Genomic DNA, 9,739 nt, shown 5'->3' with positions numbered 1-9,739 from the left:
CTCATGGTCTCCGGCTGGTGGGGGTGGGGGGAGGGTCTCCAAGCTAAGACACGCAGGGCTCCTGAGGCCCGCAGAGCTCGAGACTGATGGGGCGATCAGAGGCTAAAGGAGATGTAGATAAAATCAAATGTCCTCCTAACGGGAGCCCATTGACAAATGCTTAGGGCAGGCAGAGTATGACGTCCCCCCAGGAACTCCACGTGGTTTCAAAGTTAAGGCCTTTGCCAGCAGAGAAACCGCTTTAGCTCCAACAGGCCTCCAGGACCCTGTGAGTCACCTTCACAGGAAAGGCTTTTTAGAAACTCCCTTTCTCCCCGCTCCTCCCGACTTAAAAGTATATACTCAATTGCTGCTGATAGTCCCAGGACAGCAGCCCTTTCCGCCTGTGGGCCCTGTCCCCAAGCCTTAATAACCCCCCCCCTTTTATGCACAACAAACATCTCAGGAATTCTTTCTTAACCTTGACCGTTGGCTCCTAGATCCCGCATCACATCAAATCACATCGGAATCAAGTGGATTTGGCAATTCACCGCATATAGAGAACAAGGAAGAAGTCGGAAGGTGAAGGATGGGCAGTGTGGTGGTGGGAAGAGAGGATGACAAGTTCAGGGTTGAGATGCGTGACATTTAAGATGGGGGGCAGGCGGCTAGTGTAGATGCTCAGCTGACGGAAAGTCCCTCTCTGCCCCCACTGCACGCTGAAGGACCTTCTCGTTTGCTCCGTGACACCGCGTCTGCACAGTGTTACTCCCATTCAAACCAGACTTAGAATTGGGACGTCGGGGGCGGGGAGCTGAAGGTGATGTGCCCAATGTCGGGGTTCGGGGCTGACGGCCAAGCAAGAGGGCAGGAGAGAGCTGCCTGGGGTATGACGGGACTGATTATATACTTCAAAGTTGGATGGGGTTAGGGACAGTGTAAGTCTCCAAGGATTTTGGGAGAAAGGCAGAGGGAGCCGAATCCAAGGGGGATGCATGTATGGGTCCTCCTGAGGGTAAGGGGTCGTGTGTAGGCTTGAAGTTACGGCAGCAAAGGAGACCTGGCACCAGGTGGAGAGACCAGGGAGAAAAGAGCAAAACACCATCTGAATAACAAAAGGAAAAAGATGTTCATCGGTGCCTGGGTGGCCAGTTGAACATCGGCCTCTTGATTTCCGCTCAGGTCATGATCCCAGGGTCATGGGACGGAGCCCCGTGTTGGGCTTCACACTGAGCATGGAGCCTGCTTGGAATTCTCTCTCTCCATCTTCCCCCCTCACCTGTGCGTTGTCTCTCCCTCTAAAATAAAATAAGAGGGGCACCTGGGTGGCTCAGTCGGTTGAGCCACCGACTTTGACTCAGGTCACAATCTTGCGGTTTGTGAGTTCGAGCCCCGTGTCGGGCTCTGTGCTGACAGCTCAGAGCCTGGAGCCTGCTTTGGATTCTGTGTCTCCCTCTCTCTCTGCCCCTCTCCTGCTCATGCTCTGTCTCTCTCTGTCAATAGTAAATAAATATCTAAAAAAATGTTTTAAATAAATAAAATAAAATAATAACAAGAAGAAACCCAAATAAGAGTCCTTTGGTGGTTGATAAAAATCCTTTCCAGTCCAGGAGTTTACTCAATCATTAAAGAGAGGGATCTTCTAAAGCGCCAATTTCAGTATTTACGTCAGTTAGAAATCCAGAAATACGTGTGTGGTCATCTGGAATGTACACACAGCATTCTGTGTTTATGACAGTACAAGTTCCGCCTTGTGTAGCAGTTCAGACGTGTAATGCTGGCCGGCCTTAAGCATTTCTGCTATTTCTGTACTTATTAGGGAAACGTTACTCTGTAGCATTTAGGACTTTGACCATGTAGGAGCTTCCGTGTGCCAAACAAGTCCCAGAGAGGGAACAAGGACAGACGCTAGGTGGTCACGCCATAGAAACAGCGTGTCCACGGTTGCTTTACATTTGGAAGGTTAGCTGGGTTGGTAAAGATTTTAATAACAGGTCCATGAACCCAGACAAAACTCAGAATACAGCAGCCTGTGTGGCCTGGGGGAAGCCATGGCCACAGGTTACAGCCGCACAGCCACTGGGCCCTGTTGGGAGCAGCCATCTGATTCTGGGCCTCCTTGAGCTGCAGTGAGGATATCAAGGGTCATTCAGTTCTGGAGGCCAGCTTTCCAGGGGACTGTGGATGATGCCCGGCCGAACGTAAAATAGCAATTAATTTTTAAGGTTTGAGCTATTTGCTGAGTTATTTATTTGTGCAATAAAAGTCCGTTAGGGAGCACCTGAGTTTCTCAGGTAAGCATCCGACTTCAGCTCAGGCCATGATCTCGTGGTTCATGGGTTCGAGCCCCACGTCGGGCTCTGTGCTCACAGCTCGGAGCCTGGAGCCTGTCTTCGGATTCTGTGTCTCCCTCTCTCCCTGCCACTTTCCCGCTCACACTTTGTCTCTATCTCTCAAAAGTGAATAAACATTAAAAAAAATTTAAAAAGACGGTCCAAGGGACCAAAGGAGTCCAAATCTAGGGACAATTTCTCTTAGCAAGGGTTTTGTCACTGCAGCCGTCTTTTCTGTTCTACAAGGAAAGGCCTCCATCCGTGTAGTAAAGGCATCTGCATAAGCAGTAGGTACTTAGATCCTTTACGATGTGGCCTGTGTGTAAAATCTAATTGCCAGCGGTCCCCAGGGTATGCCCACTGCCCGGGGACTGGCCTTCAAGGTGGGGGAGGCAAGTTGCACCCTCTGAGTAGCAGGTGATTGACAGACCTGCTTTACGTGAGCGGTTAGTTGCATCAAAAGTGTTTCTACCCATCCGTTTGAGAGCCTTTTCGCCCAAATGCGTAGCCTGGTGTAAGCCCTGTATTACCTTCCATTGGTTATTTTTTGGAGTATAAACTTTTTCCCCCTGATTAATAACAAGCCAGTCCTGTGCATTTTTTGAATATCCTCACCCCTGGGCTACGTGAATGTCCTTGTCTGGATAGCCTGGAGTGATGGACATCATTGGACTTACGACTGGCATAAGACTTAATATCGATTCTGTGCTGTCTGCCTGGCCACCCAACCGGCCAAGTTATTTCCTTCAGATTCCAAGGTCCTACCCTTTTGGTGTCCTTTGAGGTGAATTACAGCTACCCAAGAAGGTACAACCTCAAGAAGAATAATCACTTCAGGCCCAAATTTGGGCAGTTAGGGCTTGATCATAGTCCCTTTTCTTCTGCAGGGCTCCGTGGGCATGAAGGACCAGGAAGGTGTATTTGAAGTCAGTATAGATACTAATTGTGAGGCCTTTGCCAACTGTAAAGCACGAATGAGTGTTATCAACTCTGCTTTTTGGGCAGACATCTGTGTTGGGAGGGCTTTGGCCTCAACAGTCAGAATCAGAACGACTATAGCCTCCCCAACTTTCCATACCCCCTTTTCCATGACACTGTCAATATGGGAGTCTTTTCATCAGCTGATCAGCTAGAATAAACAAGATTAAGCATCTCTGAGCAGTCATGTTGTTGTTGTTGTTTTTTAATTTTTATTTATTTCTAGGAGAGAGCGAGAGAAAGACAGCGTGAGCAGGGGAGGGTCAGAGAGAGGGGAGATACAGACTCTGAAGCAGGCTCCAAGCTCTGAGCTAGCTGTCAGCACAGAGCCCGATGCGGGGCTCGAACCCACGAACCGCGAGATCATGACCTAAGCGAAAGTCGGACACTCAACCGACTAAGCCACCCAGGCGCCCCTCTTTTTTGTTTTTTAATGTTTTATTTCTGAGAGAGACAGAGTGAGCAGGGGAGGGTCAGAGAGAGGGGAGATACAGACTCTGAAGCAGGCTCCAAGCTCTGAGCTAGCTGTCAGCACAGAGCCCGATGCGGGGCTCAAACCCACGAACCGTGAGATCATGACCTGAGCCGAAGTCGGAAGCTTTAACAGACTCAGCCACCCAGGTGCCCCTGAGCAGTCATGTTCTGACACAGAAGGATGACCATCGGGCCCAGGCATAAGGGCAGCTGAGATTAAAGTTTGACAGGTTTGGGGCGCCTGGATGGCTCAGTCATTTGGATATCTGACTTCAGCTCAGGTCATGATCTTACGGTTCATGAGTTTGAGCCCCGTGTTGGGCTCTGTGCTGACAGCTCAGAGCCTGGAGTCTGCTCTGGATTCTGTGTGTCCCTCTCTCTCAGACTCTCTCCCATTCATGTTCTCTCTCTCTCTCTCTCTCTCAAAAACAAATACTAAAAAATTAAGTTTGACAGGTTTTAAGTATTATTTCAGGCGTATTTATAACCACCGCCTGGTATTTAATGTCAGCCTCTGGTCATCCATTGGTGGCCTTTGATCTCTAAGACACCCTGGACCTGGGGTGCGGTCAGAGAGTCCATCTTAGCTCCCTAGGGCTGTTTGCTCCTGTCTGAGACTCCGCAGGCCCCTCTCAAACAGGACACTGCAGTCAAAGCCTTGTGTTTCCAGTGGTGCCCTGTGACAAAGAGAACAGTCTTCTTGAACTGTGTAAATAACTACAATTGCCATGGAAGAAAGAACACTCACCGAGACTTTTGGATTTCAGGGGGTTCGGGTGGAGAGAAAAGTCCAATGCTTCAGTTTGTTCACAAATGAATACTTGATCACATTCTGTAAGGCATAGATACCTTAAGAGGAGGTTCCCTTACTCCGGAAGAGCAAACCTTAGAGGACCAGCAGTGTTTCAAACAACAGTCACCAAAACTCTAACCATTTTTCTCAATTCATTTAGTTCCAGGTTGCTAATTCTTGTTCAGTGTGCAGGGAGCATTTTAGTTAGTTCTGGGAATTCTTAGTCATGTCAGTTTTATGATCTTAAAGATATCGAATATCTGTAGTTGTCCCAGAAGTCCTCTTGATGAATCTCCTTGAAGATAAAACATGTTTCGCAAGAGAATAAGGACAATTATGAATTGAAGAGCCTGAAATTAAGTCCTCCATTAAGAGCAACCGCAACCTCAGGCTGTACGTAGCCCAGTTCCAGGAACAGCTTCAGCTGAAGCCACCCTCAGAGCGCTCGGATCTGCCGATCAAAAGAAATGTGTCACATTCCTGTGGTCTGCGTCAGGGCCGGGAACTGCAGGTAGTTACTCTGTACAAACTAGCCAATCACTCACCGCTTGCCTAAACCCCAGGTAGGCCCTTTGAGCTCACCTTATAATTGGTCATTTTCAAAGGATTCTCAAAGATCATGATTGGGTCCCGCCAAAAGTAACGGACGCCTCTCGGATACTGAATGGCCAAAACTATAACCACGAGTGTTGTACAATTATGATTGTTGCTTATGTGATGGTGCAAAACGTACAACGTGTGCACTGTAACACCCCCATCCCTTACCCCATAAAAACCCTGCTCGCCATTGTTCGAGGCTTCTCCTTGCTGCCGCTGTGCCCATAGACGGGTGAGCCCCTGCTCGAGCTTGTAATAAAGACCCTTATGTACTTGCATCGGTGACGGCTCCTTAGGGGTCTCAGGGGACTCACTATTCGGGCACAACAGAGTGACAGAAACTCAGAAGTGGACATTGTTAACGATCCCGGTATGAGTGTTCATTATGATGCAAGTGACAAGAAAATTCCGTTATTTCTGTGACATGAAACACTTCAATAATCAGAATATGGAGTGATGACCTCATGCCAGAACGTAACACACCAAATAAACGAGGCTAATTAGTGAAAGAGACCTCATTTATGATTTAAATCTTGAGGGAGTTTGTTAAAACTTTAGAAAGTTTTAAAGCACAACCATAAGTATAGACTATGGATCATCAAAGGCCTGATACATGTAAAACACAGAAATTGGGCAAAGAAACGAAAAACCAATTCCATGTACGTTTTCTTACCAAGAGCAGACCAACAATCTAAAAAAAATTGTCTTATTTGGGGCGCCTGGGTGGCTCAGTTGGTTAAGCGTCCAACTTCAGCTCAGGTCATGATCTCACGGTTGATGGGCTTGAGCCCCACTTCGGGCTCTGTGTTGACTGCTCGGAGCTTGGAGCCTGCTTTGGATTCTGTGTCTCCCTCTCTCTCTCTGCTCCTCCCCTGCTCATGCTCTGTCTCTGTCTCAAAAATAAATAAACATTTTAAAGAATTTAATAAATAAAAAGTGAATTTGTCTTTTCAACAGAGAAAGCAGAATTTCAATCTTATTCCAGTATACTTTTAAAATCCATTCATTTTGACCTTAGTCCATCCTGACCACACCTAAAATTCCTTTCCAAAGATTTCCCTTCACAAAGCTCCTATGACTTTCCTTTGCATTCAGATTTTGCCCCAAGCCATTTCTCTCCAAAGAACCAGTCTCATTTAGGATAAGATTACTTTCCTTTACCTTCAACAAAAATGCATCTCCATACCTCACTCCATCAGTCTTAGTTACACGTGGTAGAATTTTAACTCTTAGAAACCATAGTCTCCAGTGGAAACTAAGTAGTAAATTACAATCCTGAACCGTTACACCAGAATTCTTTAGATGGCAAACTTATGACTACACTTAAGCACAAAGCATGTTTCCAACAGACTTAAATATCCTTAGCTTCTCTGCAATAAGGGGTCAAAAGCAGATGAACCTTATATTCAGTAATCAATGCTTTAGCACTTTATCTTATTTAGAAAAGACATAGATGTCCAAGGGACTCAACCCCAGTTTATCATCGAAGCAAAACTTTGATGCTTCAGGCTACCAAAGACTTGGAAAGCTACCCTAACAACCACCCATGAAAACTTGGAGACAGAATCCACTATTGCATGATATCACCCTTTTGCCAACTAATTGCAACAGAGAGAACACGATCTTATCTGACCTTCAGCAAACCTTGGCTGAACAAAGGTTTCACATTCAATGCTGGTAACTCTAATGACATGGCTATTTCAAACTTAAATTCGTTTGAATTCAAATTATGTTCAACCTGTCCACTTAAAAGTCAATCAATTTGGTCCCCATTGTAAAAAAAAAAATTTTTTTTTAAACCTGAGAACTCCGGTGGGGAAATCTGAAGTGGGCGGTCCACGGGGGTGCTCTTGGCTCCTTGACCTCGAGGGTGAGAGAAGGAGCCAATGGTGCCAGAGGCATGGAGCCCCCAGGGTGGTATGGAACCAGTTATGCGGTTATGCAGGTGGTGCGGAAACAGGAGGAGACAGAAGAGGGAAGGTGCTGCAGGGAAGCAGAAAGAAGGTTCCTGGTTTCAAATCAGCTGGGATGGGGGAGCAGACGCCATGCTTTTTTCCACCAAAGTGGAACTATGCTGTCCATGTTGGGCTGGAAAAGACAGGGAATTTCCCCAAAACAAAGTGAGTTTTGGCAGCTGCTTACAGTCCTCATCCTGAGGCAGACTTACCAAAGACAGTTGGTTCCAATTATAGCCATTAACCCGGGAAATTAATGGGGGAGAAGCCCCACATCTATTAGGAGGATGAACAGTGAGAGAGGGTTGGCGTCTCCTTTGTCAGGGATGGCCTGTGTTTCCTCCGGCAATCTGGGTTTTGTTCAGAGGAGGTCTGTTTAGGTAATAATAGGCCCTGAGGCCCTGATTTCGAGGCATGCATGAAGGCCTTGACCTAGGGCACCTCTGTCTATTTGCCTGGTTTCCTGCAGAAGAGATCGAACTGCCGGATCCGTATGAAGGCCACACAGTGTTAGAGGAGATCGATCCTTTCCCAAATTTGGTAATCTGAATTGTGTCTGGTGGGTTAAAAGGCATCCTAAGAGGGAGTCCTTGGGGACCGAGGAAGAGGCTCCCATGCTCCTAGAAAAGTAGCAAAGGTCTGTTACCAAGAAAACCCTCCCACCCCCATCTCCTGGCTGGAGTCCCACATGCAGAATGTGTCAGAGGTTCCCGGTGTAAAAGTGACCTGAAGCGTCACTGGAACAAAATCCCTATGATCACTGCCTGCAGGAGGGAGGTCAGCCCTCTCCCCCACCCTCCTGCGCTTCCCCATTGCATTCTAGACTCCAGTGGGTGCCCGTGCATGGACCGAGTTTGCCTTGCTGAGAGGGCCATGCTGCGCCTTGGCTTGAATCCTCCCCTCAAGGCAGGAAGAGCCTTAGATCATAGAAAACGTCCCTCTTTCTGTAACCTCTGAACCCCATACCTGTCTTGAATGTGGCATTTTTCATATTCCATAACCATTGTCGTAGATGTCTGCCTCCACTGTCAGCCTGAAGGGCTCTCAAAGGCAGGATGGTAATTGGCCCCGCATTCTCAGTGCTTAGCTCAGGTCTGCCCCCACCCCCCCACCACATATCAGCAACTGGTAACATCTGTAATTAATCATCATGGGTGCTCCGACCATGACAGACCTGTTTGGAAGGAGCTGGGGGTTGGATTATGTCCCGCCTGAAACACCAGGTCAAAGTCTTTATTCTCTGTACCCGTGGCCTTATTTGGAGATAGGGTCTTTGCAGAAAAGACAGAGAAACTGAAAGAGTGGGCTGCGTGACCAAGGAGGCAGCGCCTGGAGGAATGTGGCCACAGCCCAGGAATGCGAGCAGCTGCTGGGAACAGCCAAGGAACCAGGGAGAGGCAAGAGCCTCTTGGAGCCTCCAGAAACTGTGAGAATAAATTTCCGTTGTTTGAAGTCACCCAGTTTGTGGTACTTTGTTCCCGCAGCCCCAGGAAAGAAAGGAAGAAAGAAAACCTCATTAAAATGGAGTGAGGCAGCCCTGAAGGGGGCGCGCTCACACAAGAAACTGGCTCCAGTCAACGTCACCAGCAGAAAAGAATCATTCGAACAAGGAGACATCTTTCAAATGGGAATTTTGTTTCCTACTTTAAAGTTTTTTTTTTTATTTGAGAGACAGACAGACAGAGCACGATCGAGAGAAAGGCAGGGAGAGACGGAGACACAGAATCCAAAGCAGGCTCAGACTCCGAGCTGTCAGTGTAGAGCCTAATGTAGGGCTTGAACCCACAAACCGTGAGATCATGACCTGAGCTGAAGTTGGACGCTTAATGGACTGAGCCACCCAGGCGCCCCTCATCTCCTACTTTTAGGAACAAGAAGGAAGATCCCTCCCCACCCCTACCAACACCCCAGAAGCATGGCTTGCAGCCCAGGAGAATCTGTCCAACCTCAAGCCTTCTGTTCTCCACTGAACTTTTGTTCAACACTCCCTCCCGGTTTCCTTCTAAACCCTGATAGAAGCTGAATTTTCCTTTGTGTCTCCAGACCCTCCTCTGGCTCACCACAGCTTGCATGGCCGGAAGTGCAATTTCTCTGCCGTNTTTAATGTTTTATTTCTAGGAGAGAGAGAGAGAGAGAGACAAAACGTGAGCAGGGGAGGGTCAGAGAGAGAGGGAGACACAGAATCCGAAACAGGCTCCAGGCTCTGAGCTGTCAGCACAGAGCCCGACACGGGGCTCGAACCCACGAACCGGGAGATCATGACCTGAGCCAAAGTCGGACGCTTAACCGACTGAGCCCCCCAGGCGCCCCTATTTATTCTTTTAAGGTTGATCATTCAGACACCATGAAAATCAGCCACAGGATCCAGGGCTCAAAGGGACCGCGTGAACGGGTGCGTCGATGAGGTCCCGTCCCCGCTTGACGCCTCACTGAACCCCACGGAAACGGGTGCGTGCTCTTGTCTCCGGAAATCACACGCTTTGGCTTGGGGTTCGCTTCTTCTGGGTTCTGAGCAGAAGACAGACTCTGCAGCGAAGGGCAAAATGCCAGCAGAGGGACTAAGGCACCGAGAGAATGAGGACTTTCCGGGGGTTTTGGTGATTGCATAGACGCTGCAGACTGTGCTGGAG

The 9,739-nt window shown here is 48.2% G+C and overlaps 1 protein-coding gene across 1 annotated transcript in view; it reads left to right on the top strand.

The window, feature by feature from the left end:
* TRMT44 (tRNA methyltransferase 44 homolog) overlaps positions 1 to 9,739 on the top strand; it is a 37,170-nt gene that overhangs the window by 2,068 nt on the left and 25,363 nt on the right. Inside the window, exon 3 of the mRNA XM_077750373.1 lies at positions 9,719 to 9,739. This exon is cut by the window's right edge and continues 441 nt beyond it. Coding sequence (XP_077606499.1) covers positions 9,719 to 9,739 — 21 coding nt within the window. The remainder of the gene's footprint in view (positions 1 to 9,718) is intronic.

This window comes from Crocuta crocuta, unplaced genomic scaffold (assembly GCF_008692635.1).
Source record: "Crocuta crocuta isolate KB4526 unplaced genomic scaffold, BGI_CrCroc_1.0 scaffold179, whole genome shotgun sequence".
NCBI lineage: Eukaryota > Metazoa > Chordata > Mammalia > Carnivora > Hyaenidae > Crocuta > Crocuta crocuta.
Note: the sequence above shows the minus strand (reverse complement) of the source record. Positions and strands in the feature narration are given on the sequence as shown.